General features: G+C 34.8%; 1 protein-coding gene across 2 annotated transcripts in view; it reads left to right on the top strand.

Annotated features, from left to right (window-relative positions):
• The window catches only part of DDX60 (DExD/H-box helicase 60), a 92,242-nt gene that overhangs the window by 60,440 nt on the left and 5,794 nt on the right, over window positions 1–26,008 (top strand). For both annotated transcript variants that reach the window (XR_011436700.1, XM_023636333.2), the window contains exons 26-34: window positions 391–538; window positions 1,882–2,034; window positions 4,363–4,467; window positions 6,104–6,304; window positions 11,514–11,618; window positions 11,888–12,029; window positions 13,645–13,766; window positions 19,874–20,021; window positions 21,340–21,482. Coding sequence is in view for 1 of the 2 variants with exons in the window: in XM_023636333.2 (XP_023492101.2) it covers window positions 391–538; window positions 1,882–2,034; window positions 4,363–4,467; window positions 6,104–6,304; window positions 11,514–11,618; window positions 11,888–12,029; window positions 13,645–13,766; window positions 19,874–20,021; window positions 21,340–21,482 (1,267 nt within the window). In the remaining variant the exon portion in view is untranslated. The remainder of the gene's footprint in view (window positions 1–390; window positions 539–1,881; window positions 2,035–4,362; window positions 4,468–6,103; window positions 6,305–11,513; window positions 11,619–11,887; window positions 12,030–13,644; window positions 13,767–19,873; window positions 20,022–21,339; window positions 21,483–26,008) is intronic.

A 26,008-nucleotide genomic window follows, 5' to 3' on the forward strand; every position in this document is an offset into this window, starting at 1 on the left:
CAATGTGGAACAAGGGGGACACCGACCTTACCTCCAAGCCTAGTGTCACGAAGGCTGAAAAAGAGAAAATGATCATCACTTTAGCAAATGGCACTTTAGCAAGGAGGAATGAGGTCATCTGGGGAGAACTGGATTTGGCAAGGAGACTACTCACAGTAGGAAAGAAAGGGAACGTTCAGAGAAAATATGGGTGCATGGGGGGATTTTCAGATGAGGGACCACAAGTTCTAGAGGCTAATGAGGAAGTGCGTTAGAGGGAGAAGTTGGAGTCAGGATAGTACAGAGGTATATAGGAGTGAATATCGGGGTGACGGGGGATCTGGGAAGTCTTGGGCTTCCTATGGTGGCCAAATCTGACTCTTCTTTACTTAAAATTATTTTTATGAACAGAGATGAAAAAAGCCAGAAAAAGCCCAGAAAAATGGATCAAAGCCTGGTACGTGAAGCTGAACATGATAATCTACTCAAGATTCTGGAGAAGAACATGGAAATCCCTCAGGACTGCACGTATGCTGATCAAAAAGCAATGGACCTTGAGGTCAGCACTTAGAATGAAATAGTTCTCTAGGAAATTGTTTCGCATATCAGCCATTACTTCTCAGTTATAGACATTGTTGAATGTAATAACCAAATACTATCTGTGCCAGAATAGAAATCTCAGTGTATGACCTGGCTACACATAACTCTTGAGGGCTCTGAAGAGCATGTCTAAAAAGGACAGGGCTAGGATTTATGGATTATTTCTTGCATGTTAACAATTAACCCTTGAGAGTGTCTGCCTTTTCCTTATTTCTTTCTATGATGCTATTTTTCACAGCCTGAGTTCTAGACTTCAATCTCACGTGCCTCATTTGAATATTTGGTCACATGTGGTCCAACGCATTTTAAGTAATATGCACAGAATTTCTCAAAATCAGAGGCCTTTATTATAGTCAAAACATTCCACCAAAAAGGTATTGAAATATCTGAAGGTGGTATGCCATGTTTTCTTTAAAACATTTTTTTACTACAAATAAGTCATGCTTATGGTAGACAGACTGAAAATACAAATTAGTAACAACAAACGCAATGCCATCAGTCAGCAGTCATCACTGCCCTTCTGGAGGAGCTTTTTATATCTTTTATTTGTGACTACACACACACTGTATACATATATATATATATGTATATATACATATATATATGTATGCATGTGTATATGTATACATATATATACACACATATACATACTCATTCTTCATGGTCTCTTCCTTTTTAATAACTATGTATTTACATTGTCATTTTAATGGATCTTTGATATTCCTTTGTATGGATGACCATACGAAAAAACCTGAAATGTCCTTCACTTTTGGATACTTAGGCTGTCTTTTCTCCCTCTCATAAGCAGTGTTTATCTTTGTACGTATAACTCTTTACACAGGTGAATTTCCTCCTTAGGGCATGGATATGTTTAAGGCATTTGTGATTGATTTACAGTGAGAAGTAAGCATTCCTGGACCATAAGGAGCCTGCTCTGCCTTCTTGGAGAAGTCTCAGTCTCTGAAGAGAACTCCTAAGGCTGCAGTAGAGAACTGAGCTCCGCCAGGCAGGCGCGGGTTCTCCCTCACCCTCCGCTACATGCTTCATCTCCTGCTTTGTCAGTACTTTTCAGCCCTGAAGTGGAGCGAAACAGCTCGAGACAGTCTATTCAAAGATTTGGGAATATTTCCTATAGTTCCTGTTGCTGCCATAAAATGTTCTTTGTACTCAGTTTCAGTGGTTGCCTCATTTAGCTAAATTATTACATAGGATGCCTCTTTTGATTAAAACACTTTTTATTGTGATTTAAATGAAAATTAGATAAGAAATTATCAGAATCTTTAAAACTCTTATTTCTTTCAGAGTTTGCAGATGGTGTTTGATCGAGTAAAATTTGCAAGAAAAGGTGCAGAACTGATCGCTTTGGCAAAAAGGGGTATTGGATATCATCACCGCTCTTTGAACGCCAAAGAGAAACAATTAGTTGAGATCCTTTTTAGGAAAGGATTTATTAGGGTAGGTAAATTTTTTCATTCTAAAAATTGAAGCTGTGTCTACATGAAGCTGATTGTCCATGACAAGTGGAAAACAACCACTTTTTCTCATCTATGTCTTTTTATAATAAGCCATGATATCACTGCATATTTTTCATCTCATGTAATTGAGGGAAAGCTTTTGATGTTTATCATCATTTAGTTTATCTCTTTTTCATGAGATTAAAATATTCCCTAAACAGATAGTTTTCCAAATATTTCTATAATGAAATATACCTCTGGTATTAGTGGAACAACCCCTTGCTTTTTCATTTATAATATCTAGGTAATTTTGTCAGTTATTTGTATAATTCTGGCTGTAGAATTCTTTCATGGGCGTGGAGGACATTTATGATAGCATTTTGATCAGATCTGTCCCTCAGTATAATAGTTGAAATAAGAGCGAGAATGTATTACTTCCTCTGGACCCACAGCACGTCTTGGCAGAGTTTTTAGATGTGTCGCTCCTGATGCTCTCTCTCCTATCACTGATAGTGGACAAAAGGAAGATGACCTTAAAGAGCCTACAAAGGAAACCCTTGTTGTGCTTTGTTTAGTATGTCCCAGGAGGATGTACAGGGATGCCCATTCACAAAGAGGGTTTATGTAATTTCCTAGCTAATTTAGATCTTGAGTAATATTTAAAAAGAGACGCTGACTTTTTCAAGTTACTCATATTAAATTTTTTGTGTGATGTCCATTATATGTGTGAGAGAAAGAGAGAGAGGAGAGAGAGGTTGAGATGATTCTGCTACTCTAGGTAGTGTCTTTTAACCTTAATAAACTAAATGTTGAGGAAAATCTGACACCCTACTTAAAGGACAATTCTATAATCTGGAAAAAACCCAACGTACATCATTAACAAATTTGCTTAGCTTTCCTCTTAACTAATAACAAGTTATTTATTTTAAAAGTCAGTAACCAGATGGGCTGGCCCCGTGGCCGAGTGGTTAAGTTCGCGCGCTCCGCTGCAGGCGGCCCAGTGTTTCGTTGGTTCGAATCCTGGGCGCGGACATGGCACTACTCATCAGACCACGCTGAGGCAGCGTCCCACATGCCACAACTAGAAGGACACACAACAAAGAATATACAACTATGTACTGGGGGCTTTGGGGAGAAAAAGGAAAAAATAAAATCTTAAAAAAAAAAAAAAGTCAGTAACCAGAGACAAAATTTTCTATGATTGTGAACCATGAATTGTGAATTGAGAGGCACATTTACTTTGATCAGCATATCCTCTGTCTAAAATAGGATCTGTTAAATAGTAGTTCCTCAATTATTATTAGTTTAATAAGTGAATATCTAGATCATTCCAGAAAAGGTACTATGGAAATAGTGATAGCTTTGTTATAGAGAATGCATTTTTAAAAGGTATTTATTCTAAATTTAATGTTCTTACTTTTCCCATTTTTGTTCCTATTAAAGAACTTTAGAAAAACAGTTAACAGTGTGTTGCATTTTGACAGATGTATAGATCTCGGTTACAGAATAATTAGAGAAGATTATTCCATGTACTTTAACATTAACCATGGCATATATGACAAACAATATAAAGAGAAAGAGAGGGCAATTGGAAATACTCAGCATTATATGAAAATAAGCAAAACTGGATTATTAAAAAATTGTAAATTTCATCCTACTCTTTTTCTGGTTAGTTATCACGGCAATTTAGGGGAAAATGAAACTTCACCTTGCACTTGTTCCTTAGATACGTTATTTCCATAGACATAACCTTCACAAATAATTTAGAGTGGATGAAGTAGGCAATTGCTTAGAAGTGGGTTTGTGAAAGTATTATTACCCTGTCATAGGGAAATTTCCTTTCTAGTCATTCATTGAAAAATATTTACTAAACACCTGTCATGTGCCAGACACTCTTCTCAGTTTGGGGATACAATGGTGAATGGGGCTTGGAATCTGGTGTAAGACAAATAAACAAATAATATTACTTGAGGTGGTCATTAATGCTATGAAGAGAAATAATGTAGGACAGGGAGAGAAATAATGATGATAGGGATGGTTATTTTGGATGTGGTAGGCCAGAAATTTCTCTTTGACATTTGAGCAGAGTACTGAACAAACCAGATAAACAAATATTCAAGAGAAGAATATTAGGTGCCTAGCAAAGAGCAGCTGGTGTGGCCCTGAGCTGGGAATGTGCTTGCTGTGTTTGTGAAATAGCAAGAAGACCAGTGTGGCTGGTATCTCTAGCTTTCCCACTGATTTAGATGAAGTTCAATGAGTTTCAGTAACTACATGGCATTCTATTGAAATGCTATTTTACGAAGTAATTGTTTTATTTTCTTTCTAGGTGGTGACAGCTACTGGGACACTTGCTTTAGGAATCAACATGCCTTGTAAATCTGTGGTTTTTGCTCAAAACTCAATCTATCTGGATGCTTTAAATTACAGACAGGTATTGAATATGCACAAACTCACTATTGGATAATTAAAATATGGACATAAAATGGTAAAAAATGTGAGCCTTTAGTTTGCAAACATGCTGCAATTCATGGGCTAGCACACCCTGACATTCATTCATGCCTGATTGTCATTTTTAGCTGTGGGGTAGTGGAAAGCATGTGAGTTCGGGATTATGTGGCCATCACTAACCCGATATGTGACCTTCGGTGAGATATCTAAACTGCCTTCTGTCCTATCTCCAGCATAGGGATGATAATGACTATCCCACAGCATTTGCAAGCATGAAATGAAATAATTTGTAGGAAAGATACACATTGAAGGTGCTCAGTAAACATTTACTTGTTCATTTCCTGTTTAAATGAATTTGGGCTCTCGAGTTATCTTTAATGCTGCTCTCTTTGCTCCTGATACACAATCTATCACCAGCCCACTTCATTACTCTGCTGTAGTAGTATTTGAGTTTTGCCTTGTAATTTCTGTTTCCACTGTCTTTTATCATATATTCTCGACCTTGCATTATTTAACAGTTTTCCTGATTTTCCATTCTCCTTACTCTACTACGTTCTTGATGCAGTGTATTTTGTCTTCATTTGGTTTCCCTGATGAGGAACATTTGATGAATATTTCTACTAGTGGCATCAAATTTAAGTATATCAGACAACATTCAAATTTTAACAAAGTGCCACTCTCCTTTCCTCTCCAAACACTTCTCATTCCCATAGATGCCTTGTTCCTGTCCAAGATAACATCCTTATTACTTCCCATCACTTTACCAACCCCTGTCCTTTTGATTTCTCCTCCTGCTGCTGTGCTCTGCATAAACTCTCCTCTTATATCGTCTTTGAGAATCTCATGTTTAGGGCACTGGAGCCAGAGTGTTGTGATATTTTGCATGAAGAACTTGGGAGTTGAAATGCCAAGGTTTGAGTCCTGGATCTTCCACTTCCTAGTTTGACTGTGGGCAAGTTTCTTATACTCCCCATGCCCTAGTGTCTGATTTTGAAATGGAGATAATGATTATAGTTACCTCGTATTGTTGTTGCTGTGAGGTCTATTTAAAAAAAAACTTTGGCACATTCAAAGCAGTTAATAAATGAGAACTAATATAACTGTAAACAGTAAAATTTTGTTCTTAACTTGCTTTTTACAAGCGGTGTTTCTGAATTTTATCTCACTCATGCTTTTTCTTGATTTGTGCACAGTTTTTATGGATATTTGTAACTGAACACACTCGTGTGTGAGCGACGTCATGGCAGGGAAAGGGATGAAGAAGGGGAGATGGGAGGGAGAAAATTGGTGTAATAAGTTCAGCTGCAGGTGAACTTGAAATCAGGGTCTAATCTTTTCTTCTTGCTTTTTGTTTCTTCTATCTATCATTGTGCAAACACCTAGCGCAATTTTTGGCATGAATTAAGCACACGATAATGATAAATGTCTCACTTTCAGCTGTGTCTCAGCCGTGGTAAATTTCCAAAGTGCTACACGGTTGGATTTTAGCTTCAGTTATTTAATGCTTGGACATGTACACAATTTTCTTGCTCTAATCCAATGTAAAAAGCTCAGTTCTTACACTGTGTTGGAGAAAGTATTTAGGGAAGTTTTACACTGTGATTCTTTTCTGTTTCCAGATGTCTGGACGTGCTGGAAGACGAGGTCAAGACCTGCTGGGAGATGTTTATTTCTTTGATATTCCAATGCCCAAAATAGAAAAACTCATAAAATCCAAAGTTCCTGAACTGAGAGGACAGTTCCCTCTCAGCATAAGCCTGGTCCTCAGACTCATGCTGCTGGCTTCCAAAGGAGATGACCCAGAGGATGCCATGGCAAAGGTACCGTACTTGACCCTGTCTGAGGCTGAACTGTCATTACTGGCATGGCTGTGGTCAGGTCTGTTCTTTCAGAAGTCTGTAGCAGTAACTTTTCAGTTTCCTCATTCTTTAATGTGTCATAATATGGGGGAGAAAAGCTTTTGCTTTCTTCCCTTCTAGGTTCTTTGGCTGGCCTAGTACTTAAATGGACTAAGACGAATTAACAGGAGAAAAAAAACAAATTTAATTTCATATGTTCAGAAACCCCCAGATTTTGAGCCTGAAAGAAGTGACCAAAGCAGGCACTTTTATACCTTTTAAACAAAGAAACAGTTATTTGTGAGAAATTGACAAAGAGGTTTGGGCTTTGATTAATGAATTAGTGAAGAAGTAATGAAGTTTGTTTATACGGCCTTCTGAGCTCAGAATTCCCTACCTGTGCTGAGGAGAATGCCTTCTCCCCTCCACGTGCAGAAAGGGTACCCTTCACGTGGAGAATTTGTTTCCTGCTTTCAGGGGGACAAATGAGGGTCAGAGTGTCCTTCTTGCACTGGCTGTTTCTTAAGTAACTTTAAATCAGAATAATCTGTATACCAAAGTGGTATATTTTGGGAAGGTCTGACTTGAACCTCAGCAGTAATGTCTTGAATAGTAGAGGATTGGGGGTGCAGGGAGAAAATAATATTTAGTTTTGTTTGGCTCCTCTATCAATCATAGAATTTGCATCCGGATGGAATTTGGAATTACCCAAGCTTACTGTTTCCATGTATAATAGACATTGTCCTTTAGGAGTTAAGTGTGCTGGCATGGATTTAAAAAGAACTGGGTTAGATTTCTGTTTCCACTATTAGGAACAAACACATTTGTTTTTATGATTGCATAATAAAAGAGTTTATTTTTCATAAAAAAGTAACCCAAGTTCATCAATGAATATTTGCATAATGTAAAAAGTTAGAAGAAGAAACAGTCACTCATACCTAATTCTACTTTTCAAGGACAATATTATCATTTTGGTATTTTTTTCCATCATTTTTCTAGGCATAAGTGTGTGTTTGTTTTTTAAACACTGATGCATTTATATTTAATTGGACTTTAGAATATGGTTATAAACTTTTCCTGGAGTTTTTTGCTCAGAAAAATGTTTTGTGTCCAATCACGGAATGAAAGATTTAAAATTCATAATGAAATAATTTGATTTTCATCCTTATAGAGATGCATTGTGAAAGAGACGCACTCTTCCCTGGTTTTGGCTATTGATTATTATGCCCGGTTAAATCAGATACTATGTGCTGAGGTGAAGAGTCTACTAGGGCTTTTGTGATGAGTTGGTTCTTGTGTTGTCGATGGTCCTACAGAGCAGGCACGTATCATTTTAGACCACAACTTCCTCATTTTTGAGTTCTTAATTTTTATCTCTGTATAGAAGAGAATACATCCTCTAGAAAGCTGTTCAATTTTTTTCAAAAATGTTATCAGAGTGCTTTAATTTCTTTGCCATGGCATGTTTGAGAAGATCTACTTGTAATTTCACATAAAAGACTCAAGTGTGGGCATAAAATTCTTAGAATATTCTCTTTACTCATTACATCAAACTAAGATGGCTTCATTGCCTTCTGGCATTTACTGTTATAAAGGAGCAGACTCTTTTAGAGTCTCCTCTACAGGAGCCATACTAATTCCTGTGCTCTTGTAGTTAATTTGATTTTTTTTTTCCTGCCTATGTAATTATATGAATATTTTAAAAAAATCCTTATATTTCAAATTTTTTTCCGAAGAATTTCTGTTTTGTGGGGGCTTTTTTTTTTGTGAGGAAGGTTGGCCCTGAGCTAACATCTGTTACCAATCTTCCTCTTTTTACTTGAGGAAGATTATTGCTGAGCTCACATCTGTGCCCATCTTCCTCTATTTTATGTGGGATGCTGCCACAGTGTGGCTTGATAAGTGGTGCTAGGTCCGCATCCAGGATCTGAACCTGCAAACTCTGGGCCACAGAAGCAGAGCACACGAACTTAACCACTATGCCACCGGGCCAGCCCAAGGGTCTTTTTTTTAATTGATGTTTTAGTTATCATATGCTGAGAACTTTCAGTCTTCATGCTCAGATTTTTTTTTATCATGGTAAAATACACATAATGTAAAATTTACCATCACCACAATTTTTTTCTATTTTATTGAGGTCATAATAGATAATAACATTGTGAAATTTCAGTTGTACATTATTATTTGTCAGCCACCATATATATGTGCCTCTTTACCCCTTATGCCCACCTCCCAAAGCCCTTCCCCTCTGGTAACCACTGAACTGTTCACTTTGTCCGTATGTTTGTTTATCTCCCACATATGAATGAAATCATACTGTTTGTCTTTCTCTGTCTGGCTTATTTCACTGAACATAATATCCTCAAGGTCCATCCATGTTGCTGCAACTGGGATGATTTTGTTTTTTTATGGCTGAGTAGTATTCCATTGTATATATATATCTCATCTTCTTTATCAATTCATCTGTCAACGATCATAGCAATTATTAAGTGTGTAATTCAGTATTGTTAAGTACATTTGCATTGTGCAATGCTTAGGTAGTTTTGGAACTAAGAATATATTTCTTAAATTAGATCTTTGGTATTTATTTCTGTTTTAATTTGTTCAGTTTCTTTTTAAGGAAAAGTTATAATTTTTAAATTGAAAATCCTTTTTTTCTTCTCCATTGCTATGTTTTTCTTCATATGAGAGAACATATGAGATTTATCTTCTATATCACTGATGCAGCCTTGCAAAGTTTCAATTCTGCTCTTTGGTAACACAAATGTGGATCGATTTTAATTCTGCTACTGGATTTTTAGTTTTCTTGAAATTTTTTCTACTTCATATATCACTCTTTTTTATCATAATAATGTATTATTTTTAAAATGTCAGTTTATATTGTCCACCTGCCTTATGCTGTTATGCTGCATTTCATAGAGGTCATATCACATCCATTGAGGATACCAAGTAATTAAAAAAAAAAATTTTGTCGCATAAAGAACACTTTCATAGGTCAGCTCTTTTGTTTTAGAGTAAAAGCCAGTGTTCTTGTGACGGTCTGTAAGGTTCTACAGGAGCTAGTCTCTGATTAGCTTTCGAACTCACCTCTTTCTCCTCTCCCACATGAACCCACTACCTGCTCCACAAACACTCCAGGCACATTGCTGTCTGACGACCACGGCTTTGCTGTTTTTCTGCTTCTAAAATCTTTCCTCAGATATAAGCATAGCCTCACTCTTTTAGCTTGTTCAGAGTTTTACTCATTTATGCCCATTTATATGTAGCACATATCACTCCCTACGTAGCACCAAATATCTATGTCAAGTTTTTATTTATTTTCTCTATATTTCCCACTGGAATGTAAGCACCCTAAGGCCAAAGATGTTTGTTTGTCTTAATTTCTGGTGTGGACATTCAATAAATATTTGTAGCATGACTGAATAATTTTAGGAAGATGATCAGTTTCTTAGAAAGAGTTGATCTATTGTGAGTTTTTCTATTTTCTTACTTTTGAATGAAGGTAAATATATCCAAATCTGGTAGCTTGCTAAAGAACAGGATTATGGTTTTTCTTCTGGTTTCACTCTCTGCCCACCTCAGTGCTGTTTAAAAATCCTTTCAAATGTGGAGCTAGATGAATAGATTTTGGTTCAAATCTCAGTATTTAACAGCTTTTCAACTATACGCTTTTCTGGACTGAAAATTCATCTTTTACTTTTGCCAATCTTGCTGGCACATTGATCATGTGGATATCATTCATCACTACAAACCACAGTATGCATTGCTATCAGGAGTCTTGCTACCTTAATAAGACTTTAATTATGCAGTCTACATCTCTAAGGTTACAGTGAACCCCCATGAGTTGCTCACCCCATTACTACTTTGCTGTTTTCTGGCTGTTGCCATCTGTGACTAAATGCAGAGCAAGAGAGAGAAGAAGTTGTAGGAAAGGCATTTTGGGTGACGTCAAATAGTATCACCCCAAAGTTAAGGTAATGAAGAGCACATCCCCTTCCTTCCTCCCTTCTTTCCTTCCTCTCTACTGCCCCCTTCCCCTCTTCCTTCCTTCCACCTAGTCCACTGGCCTTGCAATGAGTAGATATGTTTCCCAGCTTCTATAAAGTCTCAGGTCTCAAGGCAGCCAGGCTTAAACTTTGGTGATATTGGGACATTTTGCTTTTATTGGGACCTCATAGATATTTTAGTGGGCAATTGAAAGATATCTGAATTACTCTCTCAGTGCTGTTTTACACTTGAAACCAAGAAATATTTTTATTTGGTTTTAATCAAACTGGTTCCATTAGTTTTGCAACAATACTGCGGGACATAGAATAATATAATATCTTGTTTTCTTCCAGAACAAACCAAGAGCTATAAGTTCTTAAACTGGATTAACATTTGTTACCAGATTATTTGGCAATATGTTGCATTTGTGATGATTCTGTTTTATATGTTCTGTTTTGTTAAAGGAAATATTTGCCATGTAAGAATATGGTAAAACAAACAATATGAAATCTAATTAAATCTTATGTATTCCTAGTATCTGTGTGATATAATAGATATGAGTAATATCTATCTTATTATTTTATATTCTTTTATGTGATGCTCAGTCAGGTTTGGCCACCAGAGGAGACAGAGAAGAAGTTCAGGAAAACGCAGTTTATGGTACTCACAGGTCCTAGAGACGGGAGGCATGCCTCACCATGCAGGACCACATATGAAAGACACCAGATGGGCAGAAGGCAGAAGACAGGAGCAGGGAGAAGGTTAAGGTCACTGCCTTTAGTGGAGCTTTTGTATGAAAGGCAAGACAGGGCAGAGTAAACAGTTTAGGATTGACTAGTTTAAATAATTCCTTTGGGCTGTGTGGGTGGTCTCTAGTCTCCTGGTACCCGACCCTGGAATGATTTAGGACAGGAGAAATATTGGCTGGGTGTGTGACAGTTAGGTAAGGAAGTAGTTGGGAGTATAAAGTTGGGATTGGTTGATTTGCATATAGTAAGCATGATTTTAGGCAAGTTCTTGTTATTTTTTTGGGATTAGCTACCCTTAGGAGGAACACTGTCTCCTCAGCCAGAAAGGTTTTTTAAGATGTCAAAAGATCATAATATATAAAAACAGTAAAAAAATTATAGTGCACCCGTATTGTCATTTACAGATGTATTTCATATCACTAACATGGTGTGGATTAATGTATTTCTCTTGAAAGGTGATGTCAGTGCTAAAGCATTCATTGCTGTCCTTCAAACAACCCAGAGCCATGCAGATGTTAAAACTTTACTTCTTGTTTTCTTTCCAGTTCCTGATGAAAGAGGTATGATTGTGCTTTGTGTTTTTGTGAAATAAGATTGGTACTATTTTCATTTCTTATCATGCTAAACTAATTGTAGTTTTAGGAGGTTATATCTAATGATTAATATTACTTATAATTGATATAATTAGCAAAATCGGGCCAGGTAATGATTATCAATCTCTCTTATATTGACGTTAAGTACTATTTTAAACTGGTACTTAATAAGTTACTTATTGATTAATGTATGTGGTGAATTGAGTCAAACTACTAAATTATTTTTGTTCTTTTAGGGCTATTTAAATCAAAAAGGAAATCCAACGGGGTTTGCTGGGCTTGTATCACATTTGCATTATCATGAGCCTTCTAATCTTGTTTTTGTCAGTTTTCTTGTAAGTGGCCTTTTCCATAATCTCTGTCAGCCAACCAAGAAAGGTAAGCTTGATGTTTCATACGTATAGTCCAAAAATAGCAACGGAGGCTAGAGTGAAGCTAGCACTTTGGGAATATTTTTTCTACAAAGAGAATACAAGTTAATATTTAGATAATTTATAGATACCAAATTAGACAAAATAAAGTTTTATATACTTACTAATATAGATTATATGGGAAACAAGAATATTTTAAAACATCAACTTCTTATTAACTTCGGTGATTCCTTGGCTCCAGGATTCAGAACACAGTAAATAACATATGCTTTTTTAATAAATATTTTCTTCTACTTAAATATAACATGTAGTCATCATAGAAAAAGGATATAGGAAAGCATTATGTTAAAAATATTCACTGTTAATATTTGTAAATATTTTCTTTCACTCATATTTTCTTTGAATATAACTGTATAGTGTATTTAAATAGCTGTTGTTATATTAATTGTATAATCTAGAATCTTGTTTTTCCCCTGAATATATTTTTGCCAATATCATGTAAATTTTTTGTGAATTCCATTTGTAATGCCGACCTAATATTCCGTTTAACACAGTTTCTATTAAAAGCCTTTGATTTTTATAATTAAACAATAGACCCCTTAAACAGTGTCCCTAAAGAAATGTTTCTCTCTTTGTGCTTAAATTTGTTATAGTTCCTAATGCCTGATGAATTCAATGCCTTTCACACCATTACTTTCTTTTATCTTCCATCATTAACTGATAGGAACACTCTATTTTGCACAATAGGTCTAGTCACTATGCTCTGAACATGCATTATTCTGTGAAACAAGGATACTCAGGAAATTTGATCCCCCCAAAAGCTCTGTAAGGGGAGAAATAATTTCAGGCAACAGGAAGTGCAGTTGTGTTTGTTGCTGTGTGTGAGGGGTGGGGTGTGGTGTGGTGGGTGTATGCAGTTATAAACACGGAGATAGAAAATTTGGTAACTTTGTGAGGCAGAGAGTATGGTTATCACTATTTTATAAATGAGGAAACTGCGACATAGAGAAGTTAAATAAATTGCCATGGTCACAAAATTTTAATAAGGGTCAGTGCCAAGATTCAAATATAAGTGATCTGACTCCAGAGCCCATGTTATTAAGTGTAGCACCTTTCTCACCACTACAATATAGTGCTCATATATGGTGAAGGATAGAGAGCAAGTCAAGTTGACCACATTTAATCTGATGGCAGGGAGGGAAGGCAGGGAGATAAGGCTGGGAGATTATTTGTAGGCCGAATTTTGGAAAACCTGAAAGGCTAGGCTAAGGAGACTGGATTTTGTTTATGATGCAATCAGAGATTTTTGAGTAGGTGAGAGACGTGATCATAAAATGCTTTAGGAAAACTGATCATAGAGTGAAGAGGGGAGAATCTAGGTAAGGAGATGAGGCAGTTTGTGGTCGAATGACTAGGCTCTGAACTAGAGGGGGAGCAGCGAGAATGGAAAAGAAGGGACAGATGTATAACTGCTAGTAGACACAGTCATTCCTCACTTGCTATATTGGACAAAAATTTTTATTTTCCATGAAATGAAATGCAATATGACATTCAATTTAAAGATGAAAAATGGGATTAACACACTTTTTTACATTTATAACAAGACATTTTGTTTTGTATAGGCTCAAAACGTTTTTCTCAAGATGTTATGGAAAAGCTAGTGTTGGTATTGGCAAATCTGTTTGGAAGAAGACATTTTCCAGCAAAGTTCCAAGATACTACTGTCAAGTTTCATCAATCAAAGGTAAAATTTATGATTCTGACAACATTAAATAATTAAGATAATTTAATAGATCCTACCATAAATGATTCAACAGCAATAGGATTTTATTAATGTAGGATTCTTTTGTTTTGTAGAATAATAATGTATTCTTTTGATAATCAGTGTTACATTTAGTCTGTATTTATGTTTCCCTCTATAAATCTATCAAAAGATTAAATGCCTTGAGGAAAAATAGCATAAAAAATTTTCCTCATGTTTTTCATTTGAATGTGTCATCTTACAGCATTAAGTGGCTAAAGAAAAAATGTAGGTAATTGTACAGTAATGAACTAATAGTTCCCATCATTGAATCTGCAATGCTCTTAGGATCTTTTTACCTTGAGGTAGGGCTATGGACAGGGACTGTATGTTGTGAACTATAATATCCTCACTGAAAAAATATTAGAATAGTCATCTAAGAAATCACCCCTTGACTTACGTGGACTGAAAGGAGGAAAGCTCTTTTCCAATTTTATTTACAACCTTTTCTTTGATCATGATTCCCTATCATTAAATCAGCACCAAATGCTATTACTAACGAACTCTACCAGAATCTGAGAAAGTGGGATAGGCTGGTTATACTAGATAACCTTAGTAAAAGGTGACAAGGAACAAAAAGAGAAGGGTGATCTGTATTGCCTAACCTCATGAAGTCAAATTACAAATCTTAGCCTTCACAGAATATTCTTTAGATCAGTGAACACAACTTTAGTCATTGACCTATCATCTTCACATTTTTTTCATCACATGTACATTCTTGAACTATTTAATTTTTTGTTTAAATAAATTTATACTTAACTTACAAAAGAAAAGTATCTCTATTCTTATGAAGAAGGTCATCATAAAAAATATAATAAAAGATGGATTTGAGTGGAGGCCTCCTGTCCCTCTCTTTTTTGTTAATCAAAGATTATTGGAAATTTGTGCATTTCCAAGTAGGATATAATAGGTGGCCATCACTCTTATTGCAACAGAGAGCTATGGAAGTAATGAGGATTGGATTGGCTAAAATTATAAAATGGCAAGACCTTATACAAGATGTGATAAGAATTTTCAACCACGGTTTTTCTCCCAAAGGATTTGTCGATTCTGGACATGGGTTAAAAATTGTATTTAGCATGTGCAGAGAGCCTCTCCTATGAGATTTTATTAAAAAAAAAAAACAGCAATAAAGCTTTTGCTGATCACATGGAGCTGGAATGACAGACTAGAAACTTGAGAGACATAGTGAGTTTTAACCACAGGACAGTTACTGGGTACCAGATCTGCATGAAATGTAGGGGCACTACACCAAATTTCTTACAGTCTTGTAGCATTTATTAAATAAAAACTCACTAAAGGGAAGGGTCTGCATTTATGCACAGGCTTGTATCCCCCTCATCATTGAAGTCATTTAGGACTGGAAGGTGTAAAAGAAAGTTAAAAAACTCCACAGGAAGGAGGTGGATCTTTGCGAGTCTTTTAAGGCTGAGAAGACTGAGACCAACCAGCCTCATACTCAGAATCCCAAGAGGGTTATGACCTAGGAACAGAGACAAACCAGACATAGCCTGAAGCTCATTAAAACTGAAAACCAATACCAAGACTGATAGCTGACTTTTTAACCAAAATAATGGGAGCTAGAAGAAAATGGGAAAAAAGTTTTCACTTCACTTTATTTTCATACATAAATGTGTAAATATACTTAGTATATGTTTTAAACATAATTTAAAACAGGGTAAACATACTATAATTGGTTTAATAACATATCAAGAATATATGCAATATCCACCTTACTCTTTTTTTTTTTTTAGCTTTGTCAAGATATAATTGCTATATACAAAATTGCACACATTTAACGTATACATCTTGTTGAGTTTGGACATATGCATACACCCATGATATCACAACAACCAGGGTACTAAACATATCCATCACCTCCAAAAATGTCCTTGTTTTCTTTTTGTTTGTAGGAGCACTTAACATGAGATTTATCCTTTTAATGTATTTTAAAGTGCACAGTCTTCTATTGTTAACTACAGGTACTATGTTGTACAGCAGATCTTTAGAACTTATTTATCTCGTATAACAGAAATGTTATATCAAATAAAGGCAATTCCCCATTTCCTCCTACCCCCAACCCCTGGCAACCACCATTCTGTTCTCTGCTTCTATGAGTTTGACTATTTTAGACACCTCATATAAGTGGAATCATACAGTATTTGTCCTTCTGTGACTGGCTTATTTTACTTAGTGTAATGGTCTTTAGATTTATCCATGTTGTTGCAAATGGAAAGCTTTCCTTCTTTTTTTTAAGACTGAATAATATTTCATTGTATGTATGTATCACATTTTCTTATCCATTCACCTGTTGATGGACATTTGAGTTGTTTCCATATCTTACCTGTTATGAATAATGTTGCAGTGAACATGAGGGTGCAGATATTTCTTCAAGATACTGATTTCAATTCTTTTGAATATATATCCAGAAGTGAGATTGCTGGATCATATGATGGTTCTATTTTTAATTTTTTAAGAAACCTCCATACATTTTCCGTAGTGCTTGCACCCATTCACATTCCCACCAACAGTATATAAGGGTTCTAATTTTTCTACATCCTCCTTAACACTTGTTTTCTTTTGTTTTTTGTTTTGATAACAGCTATCCTAACACATCTGAGGTGATATCTCATTGTGGTTTTATCTGGATTTCCCTGATGATTAGTGATGTTGAGAAACTTTTAATGTTCAATGCTTTTAATACTTGGTGGCCATTTATATGCCTTCTTTGGAATAATGTCTATTCAAGTCCTTTGCCCATTTTTTGTTTTTTGCTATTGAATTATAGGGGATGCTTATATAGTTTTGAAATTAATCCCTTACCAGATACACAGTTTAGAAATATTTTTTTCCCATTCTGTAAGTGCCTTTCACTCTGTTGATTATTATCTTTGCTGTGCAGAAGCTTTTTAGTTTGATGTAGTCCCACTTGTTTGTTTTTGTTGTCTATACTTTTGGTGTCATATCAAAAAAATCATTGCCAAGAACAATGTCCCTGTATTTTCTTATACTAGTTTTACAGTTTTAGGTCTTACATTTAAGTCTTTAACCATTTTGAGTTTATTTTTATGTACAGTATATAGTTAGGCTCCAATTTCATTCTTTTACATAGGTATATCAAGTTTTGCCAACACCATTTGTTGAAGAGACTGTCCTTTGCCCATTGATTTTCTTGGCACCCTTGTCAAAGATCTGTTGACTATATATACATGGTTTTATTTCTGGACTCTCTATTCTGTTCCATTCATCTATATGTCTGTCATTATGCTTGTACCATGCTGTTTTAATTGTGTTTTGTAATATGCTCTGAGATCAGGAAGTATGGTGCCACCAGCTTTGTTATTCTTTCTCAAGATCACTTTGACCATTTGGGCCATTTTGTGGTTCCATATGAATTTTACGATTTTTTTTTCTATTTCTGTAAAAAAAAAATGCCATTGGGATTTTGATAGGAATTTCATTGAATCTGTAAATCACTTGGGGTAGTATTGACATCTTAACAGTATTAATTCTTCCAATCCATGAGCATGGCCTGCATTTCCATTATTTGTGTCTGCTATAATTTCTCTGTGTTTTATACTTTTCAGTGTGCAGATCTTTCACCTCCTTGGTTAAGTTCATTCCTAAGTATGTTATTTTTTTTGATACTATTGTAAATGAGATTGTCTTAATTTCTTTTTCAGTTACTTAGTCAGTGTATAGAAATACAACAGATTTTTTATTTTATTTTTTGAGAAAGCTCAAACATCTGCTAATCCTCCTCTTTTTGCCGAGCAAGACTGGCCCTAAGCTAACATCCATGCCTATCTTCCTCTACTTTATATGTGGGACACCTACCACAGCATGGCTTGATGAGCGGTGCCATGTCCGCACTCGTGATCCGAACTGGCAAACCCTGGGCCACCAAAGCAGAACGTGCGCACTTAACACTGCGCCACCGGGCTGGCCCCAACTGATTTTTTTAATGTTGATTTTGTATCCTGCAATTTGCTGATTTTATTTACTAGTTCTAATAGATTTTTTTGTGTGTGTGCTATGAGGTCTGTGCTAAAAGAAATATTATATACCATTAGGCAGATGGAAAAAAATCCAAACTTGGGAAACAAAAATGCAGGAGGTCACGAAGTACACTGGAAAGGATAATGTGTGGGTAGATATAAATGAGTATCTACTGCATCCAAAAATAATAATTATTTTATTGTATAAATTGTATTATGTAATTTAAAATATATGTAGAACTAAAATGCATGACAATCATAATGCAAGTCTTGGGAAGAGTAAATAGAGTTAAATGTTTTAAAGTTCTTGCAGTATTAAGAATTGTAAAAATTGAAGATGCATTTTGTAATCTCTGGGGAGAAGACTTGTAAAATAACCCCACAAATAAGCACTAATAGAAGAAAAAACTGAATAAAAATGACAAGAGAAGCAGAGAAAAGAATAGATGACAGATGATCTGAATAGGAAACAAATACTCAGTACACAGAAAATCAGCTATACAAGTAAATTCATTAAATTTGGATTTACTAAATACGTTGGGTAAAATATCAAGATTTTCAGATTGTATTTTAAAAAATCTCACAATTATATGGTGTTTATACAAATCACATCTTAGCTATAAAGTCCCAGAAAGATTGAAAGTAAAGTGATGGAAAAAGATATGCCACATAAAAATCAACTAGAAGACCCAGAAATACCTTCATTGCCTGAAAATTAAACAAATTCATTTCTAAAGCACAGAGGACAAAAAAGAAATAAAATGGAAATTATAAAATATTTTAATTAAATAATAATGAAGAAAACATACAAATACAAGATGTAATTCATGCAATGATTATAGGGGAATATATGACCTTATAACCATATCTTAGAAAAGAAGAGAGGCTAAAAAGAATCACTGATTTAACGTCCTAGCTAGAAAAAATCCCAAAAAAGAACAGAAAATCTAACCTGAGATAAGTAGAAGAAAAGAAATAATAAAATGAGAACAGAAATGAGATGTATTGAAAACAGTTGTACAAAAAGGAAATCAATAAAGCCTAAGTTGCTTCTTTGTAAAGATTAATAAAATCTGTTAATACCTAGCAAGACTCATTAAGAATAAATGGAGAAAAAGCACAAATTACAAATAATAGGAAAGGAAATGGTACATTACTATACATCTTACTTCGGATGTCAAAAAAACAAAAGATATCATGAGTGACAATGCCAATAAATTTGACTATTTGGACAAAATGGGCAAATTCCTAGAGAATGCAGCTGTCCACAACTAATCAAGAAAGATATAAAAAATCTCAAGTGTCTGATATCTATTAAAGAAATGTAATTAGTTATTTAAAAAAACTTTTCCTCATAGAAATGCCTTGGCTCAGAGAGCTTCACTGGTGAATTCTTTCATTATTTAAAGAATAACGTCAAATTTTCACAAACTCTTCTACAGAATACAAAAAGAGGGAATACTTACTTTTTTGGGAGCAAAGCCTAAATTTAATACCAAAACCTGACAAGGACATTATAAAAAAGAGAAATGCATTAAAAGAAAATTAGAGATGCATCTCTTTTATGAATTTAAACTAAGAATAATTAACAAAATACTAGCAAAAAGAATCCAGTGAGGTTTAAAAAACTCTCACAATCCAATGAAGTTTATTCCAGGCGTGCAAGAGTAGTTTCTCTAGCTACTTGCTCTCCAAATGTACCACCAGATTCTTTGAAATATTCACAAGTCTAATGTCATTTGAGAGGGGATGCTTCTGTTTAAAAGATGGTTTTGATTAAGTAGTGTGGAAGCAAATTTTTTAAAAGTAAAGGTATTGGTTTTTATAAATGCAAATAGAAACAAAAGATGAATTTTACCTCAATTTCACAGATGAAGGGATGAAACAGTGACGTCATTGAATAAATAGATGTCATTGAATAAATAGATGACTATAGAATTATATTGCAATGTTCTTTACCCTTCTTCCAGTTTCAGTTTTCAAGGAGGCGTAGATCTCCCTGAAAAATACTTGGCCTCTAGGGTGTTCTTGATGATTTCCTTGACGCTTTAGGTGTTCCTTGAGGATCTCCCTGAGGACTTTAACGCTGCTTTAGATGAGTATAACATGAAAGTCACAGAGGACTTTGCCTCCTTCCTACTAATCGTTTCCAAACTGGCTGATATGAAACAGGAATATCAACTCCCATTGTCAAAAATAAGTAAGTATATCTTAGCTCCATTGTGGAACAATGTAAAGAAAAAATAAGCTTGCCTAAGATTATTTTATCCCAGAAGAAGAGTAGAGCCCTGGAAAGATCAGTCCCCCTTAGAATAAGGGGATGCCTCTGCTTTTCCAAGGAAAGAAACTTTGATAATTAGAAGTTAAAAGGGCAATGGAGATTGAAACTAAATAGGTGACTTATAAACCATCTTGATTTAAGGTTGCTTTTGGGTCAAGCCTGGAAGATGGAGTAAGGATACCTATGAGATGAAGAGAAAATAGAGATCATTCTGTCACTGTTTTTCTTGAGAGGAAATATGTGTATGTTCGTGAGTTTAGACTCTTGGCAGATTATCTGGATCCAAACTCTGGCTCTGCTACTTATGAGCAGTGAGACCTTGAGAAAGTGACTCCATATTCTAGCCTCAAATTTTCTCAACAGATATATGAGAAAGAGAATAACATTATTTACCCAGTTTGGGTGAGCTTTAAATAATTAAATTAACATATGGGAATATCTTAAAAAGTGTCTAGCGCATAGTAAACACCATTAATCCTTGCTCTTATTTTCCATAAGCTATTGCATAGAAATCTTCTAGAGGAAGGAAAAGGTGATGGGATGAAGGGACAGGGTTGAACTGTGGGTAGTAATTTCTCAATTTCATTATACCCTAACATCAATTAGAAAAAGTCAAGGAAGCAGAGTTCGTAGGGTCCCGGGCCCTGTTAAAATGAGCAGCAGCGTGAACAAAAGCAGACAATGGCAGTGGAGCACTGTGAGCATTCCAGAGGAGGCATAATTGGAGTGTGTGAATATTCTGCCTTTATTACAAATTAGAGCTAATTTTGAATGCATGTCTGGTGCTTTATAAGAGTAGCAATGGGAAAAATATTTCTTTTCACATGCCATTTCCAAACCTACTGATAGTCACTGTTTGGAACACATTGTCTAGAAAGATTCTAAGACCAAATCTGAGTTCAGTGGGAAAAAGTACCAAGCTAATAACAATAATTCTGTGTTAAAAGAGTACACAATTTAAATTTAGTCTTTTGTTATCTGTTGATCAACGCAAGTAAAATATAATATGAAGTTTTATAATATTGATAATAATTTTAATAGTTAACGTTTGTTGAATGTATTCTGTGCCAAGATGATCTACCCACTTTATGGGATATATCTCATTCAGTCTCCATTATGATGTAGGCCCTGGAAAGTTGAATGACTCCCCTCGTGGCATGGTCTAGAGCAGTTATACAAGGTTTGACAATTTGGCTGATTTTTAAAAACTAATCTAATCCCAACCTGTTACGGCCAGATTTTGCAGGTAATGAATGTAAAGGCTCCCAGCTTGTGCCTCACTTGATGAACTGCAAGGAAGGAAGAGCAGCTGTTTCTCCATTTGTCTGTCTCTCTGGGAACTCTGATGACGATTTGCTTCAGCCAGCAACTCCCAGTCATGTAAGTGGAAAATCGGGTTTATGAATAAAAGCTCTTTGATACAGAATTCCCAGGTCCACCACTTTTCTTCCATCTTTGAAGACTCTAGGGGAGATGGACACAGGTTTGCTGTGAAAAGAGCACATAAAACTATCTTCAGGCTTTCCCAGAATTTCTAGAGACTGCAAATCCCATTTACATTCTGGATCACTGATGTCCAAAAGGGAGTACAAAGACCTAGACATATTTGAAATATGTTGGATAATCCATTTGAATGTTGGAATAAACTTGTGGAAATTTGATTTATATTTTAATACAAAATTTGAGAAAGAAAATAAGTTTTGTTACGTGTGATATTATGGGTTGACATTGGTGTCTCAACTCCATTCTATTTCAAAATCAGTCCTCTATCGTGTAAAATAGCACAGTAGCACTTACAAGAATTTTGAAAAACTATATAGACCCTTGTGCATTTTAAATGGACACATTCTTTTTTTATCATAAATTTAAATAGTTTCTAATGACATAATTTCCAGCTTCAGATAAAATGATGATATATGGAAATAAAACCATTTCATCTTTCCTTTAAATATATAAAATGGAATATAAATACTAAAGTCTTTTAATACCCCTGATTGTCAAGTTAAAAACAAGTCAAGAATAAAATTTTTAATGGCTTAAAGTTTGGTATAGTTCTTTTTCTCTTGTGTTTAGATTCTACATTCTCCCACATAATTTTACCTTAATGTAACGTATTTTTAAACATAAAGTCATCCCATCTGTCACATTTGTTAGCTTAAATATATTCAGTTTCAATTTAATGGTTATTTCCTGTTGATCACAGAAGCTTAAATATAATATAAATTTTGATTATAGTTATTAAAAATAAAATTAATATTGTATTGGAAATGTATATATTAATGAGATGGATGGGACTATTTCTTTTGTAATTAGTCCACATAACAATGGGATGAAAATTTACTTATTTTCAGAATGAGACAGGGTTCCAGTATCAATCTTAATTTGGATTCTGAGAAACATTATTCAAATAGATAAGTAGCTGAGAATGAAACAACTTTCGTTACAAAAATAATACGCACTTCTTCTAATTCTTTCTGAGTTGTATGCCCCAAGTCACTTTGCAATCTATCATCAAAATATATTTTTAATATATTCTTAATTAAAACAATTAGATCCACTTCCAATTTTGTTGAATTCAAGTAATTGGAAACTACCCAACTTAAAATTTTTTTTTTTTACACAGCTACTACTTTGAACAAAGCACCTTGCTGGGCACATAATGACCCAGAGAGAAAACATGAGATTAGGTGGCACTCAGTGTTATGTGTGCTAAGTAAATACTACTTAGGTTATGCCAAAGTGGCAGTTTTTGCACTGCAATGTTCTTGGTTAATGCTGCAGCATGAATTTTCAACTGTAGTTCCAAAAAATACAAAACAGTATATTTTTCCATAATTTATGTGGAAAGGATGAGATACAAACACATCACTTTTTTCTGTAGAATGAGAAAATTAAAAGAGTAACAAAATGTAGGTTAGGTTTATATAACACATTAGATCAGTAAGAAAAAAGCATTAATAATACATGGGGCAAAAGTCAAGATAAAAATAAAGATAATTTTAAGCAAATTGATCATATTAATCCAAAACAAAGGGAGGACAGAATAACTGTAAATGGTGGCTTACAATATATGACTATAATGAAAAGCACATGTAAGATTCAACAAAATGTCTTTTGATTAAAAGGATTTACTGGCGGCTGGCCCAGCAGCACCATGGTTAAGTTCACATGCTCTGCTTCAGCCTGGGGTTTGCTGGTTCAGATCCCGCATGTGGAAACACAGCACTTGTCTGTCAGTAGCCATGTTGTGGCAGCAGCTCACATAGAAGAACTAGAAGGACTTACAACTAGAATACACCACCATGTACTGGGGCTTTGGGGAGGGGAAAAAAAAGAGAGAGAGGAAGATTAGCAACAGATGTTAGATCAGGGCAAATCTTTCTGAATAAAAAAAAAAAACTCCAAAACTGAAAACTAACAAGTGACTTCAGCAAGGTTGCAAAAAATGAAAATTTCTGTTCACATAAAAACCTGTGCACAAATGTTTATAGTAGCTTTATTTGTAATAGCCCAAAACTGGAAACAACCTGCATTTCCATCAACAGGTGAATTGTTAAAAAAACTATGATACATCCATACAACCATATCATGCAGTACTACTCAGCATTATAAAGGAATGTGCTGTTGATACATGCAAAAACTGGGATGAATCACCAGGGAATTATTCTGGGGGGAAAAAAGCCATTCTCCAAAGGTTACATTTATATAACATTTTTGAAATGACGGAACTGTAGAAATGGAGAACAGATTATTGGTTTCCAGAGGTTAAGGAAGGGGTGGAAAGAAGAGAAATGGATATGTCTATAAAATGGCAATACCAGGGATCCTTATGGTAATAGAAATGTTCTGCATCTTATCTATATCAATGTCAATATCCTGGTTGTGATAGTAAACTATAATTTTGTAAGATGTTACCATTGGGGGAAACTGGGTAAAGGGTAACATGGTATCTCTGTATTATTTCTTACAACTGCAGGTGATTCTGTAATCATCTCAAAATAAAAATTTTAATTAAAAAAGAAAATAAATCCACATTAAAATAAAAAAAAATAAAATATATTTTTTTTACTTAGTCTTAAAGTCATTCACTTTCTCAATAGGAATGCAATATTGCCCTTTGTTGTTCCTCTGTACATTCTCAAACCTCAAGGAAATGTACTATAGTGAGTTGAAAGAGACTATTTGTTTCATAAAATGAGAAAAAAGCATTTGTGAAAGAAGAGGTGGCTAGCTAGCTCTATCGGCCTTATCCTCATTGAGCAATGTCTTACAATAAACTGCCTTTGAAGAATGTGGAATTCTGGAATAGAAATAATAAGGGACTGAACTTTAGCTTCAAATTTCCAAAAGTTTATTCCAACATTCAAATGGATTATCCAACATATTTCAAATATGTCTAGGTCTTTGAACTCCTTTTTGGACATCAGCAATAATTTTATGAAGCTTTTCCCTCTGTATTTTATTCGTATGATTACAAACAATTAATTACTTATATAAGAGGCTTGCAGCTAACCACATTGAAAAAAAAAGACATATTTGTTAAGCATTATAATTTCCCTTTCTCCTTGTTATACAATTAATTCAACTTATGGACAGTATGTGCTATTCACTTTTGATTCTTTTCCATATGCAAATTTCTCCACGGGGTTTTGGAGGCACACTGATACAGTTATAATAGCATATAATGTTTCTATCTTATTGCCACATGATCACTATCAATGAGAAGAGACCTTTAAGATATAGGACATGAATTGATTCAGACTCATGTTTTTTTCTGATGGCATACTAGAGAGAAGGGGCCAGTTCTAGTTCATCTATTTTGAAACATCTTGCACTGGTCGATATTTCCAGAACATTGCTTGATGGTAACATGACCTTTGCCTTACCCAACTCGCTTTATAGAAATTTAATTTACTAGTATAAGCTATAATTTCTTAAAACTTATTTTGTTTTTCTTGTTTGTTATACTTAGTGTAATACTAAATATGCACACACGTATCTTTAAATGGCATATAGATAAGCTATAAAGCATAAAACTGAGGTGAGTACACATCAACTCAGCCCTGTGTGCTCCTCCTCTATTTCATTCCCTTGTCTTTCCTCTTCCTCCAGGGTATCGACTATCCTAAATTTTTTGTTTTTAATTCTCCTTTAAAAAACTTCATATCCAAAATCACTTTTTATTTTTACTGCTTTTGAATTTTACAAACTGTGAAGGAATACTTACTGTAGTCTCCTAGAAGTTGCTTTTTCTGCATTCAACACTATGCCCTTAAGATTCATCCATGTTGTAACAGGAAGCTCTATTTTATTTTTACCATTCCATAATATTCCATAGTGTGAATATAAAACAACCTGTTGATCTATTCTCCTCTTAATAAATGTTTGTGTTTGTTTCTGGTCTTTACTGTTACAAGCAATGTTGCTGTGAATGTCTGGTACACATGTGCAACGGTTTCTCTTGAGTGTAAATCTAGAGTTTTGGGGGTCAAAATGATTTTCTGGATCATAATGGAATAAGAACAGTCCAAGAGTTTTTAATGATAATAAGAAGAACTTTCCAAGCTACTACCAAATCATTTTTTAAAGTAGTTGTACCAATTCGCACTCTCACTAGCAGTGTGCTAGAGTGTCTATAGACCCCATAAAGTATAGTTTGCAAAAAATGAGCAGACAGAGAGCACTATTGATTTGCTTTCTTCCTCTTCTTATTTTCCTTCTTTTCTTCTCTCCTTCTTCCTCATCTTCATTTTTATTCTGGTAATTGAGTTCCAAAGATTGTCAGAGTTGTTCAGTTGAAGTCTTCCCTTGAGACGCACAAAGCACCAGCTTCCTGGTCCTCTGTTTACAAAGATATTTCCAGCACCAAATAGGATAATGGCAAAACTGTAAATTAGCCTTTCTTT

Source organism: Equus caballus, chromosome 2 (genome assembly GCF_041296265.1).
Source record: "Equus caballus isolate H_3958 breed thoroughbred chromosome 2, TB-T2T, whole genome shotgun sequence".
Classification (NCBI taxonomy): Eukaryota; Metazoa; Chordata; class Mammalia; order Perissodactyla; family Equidae; genus Equus; species Equus caballus.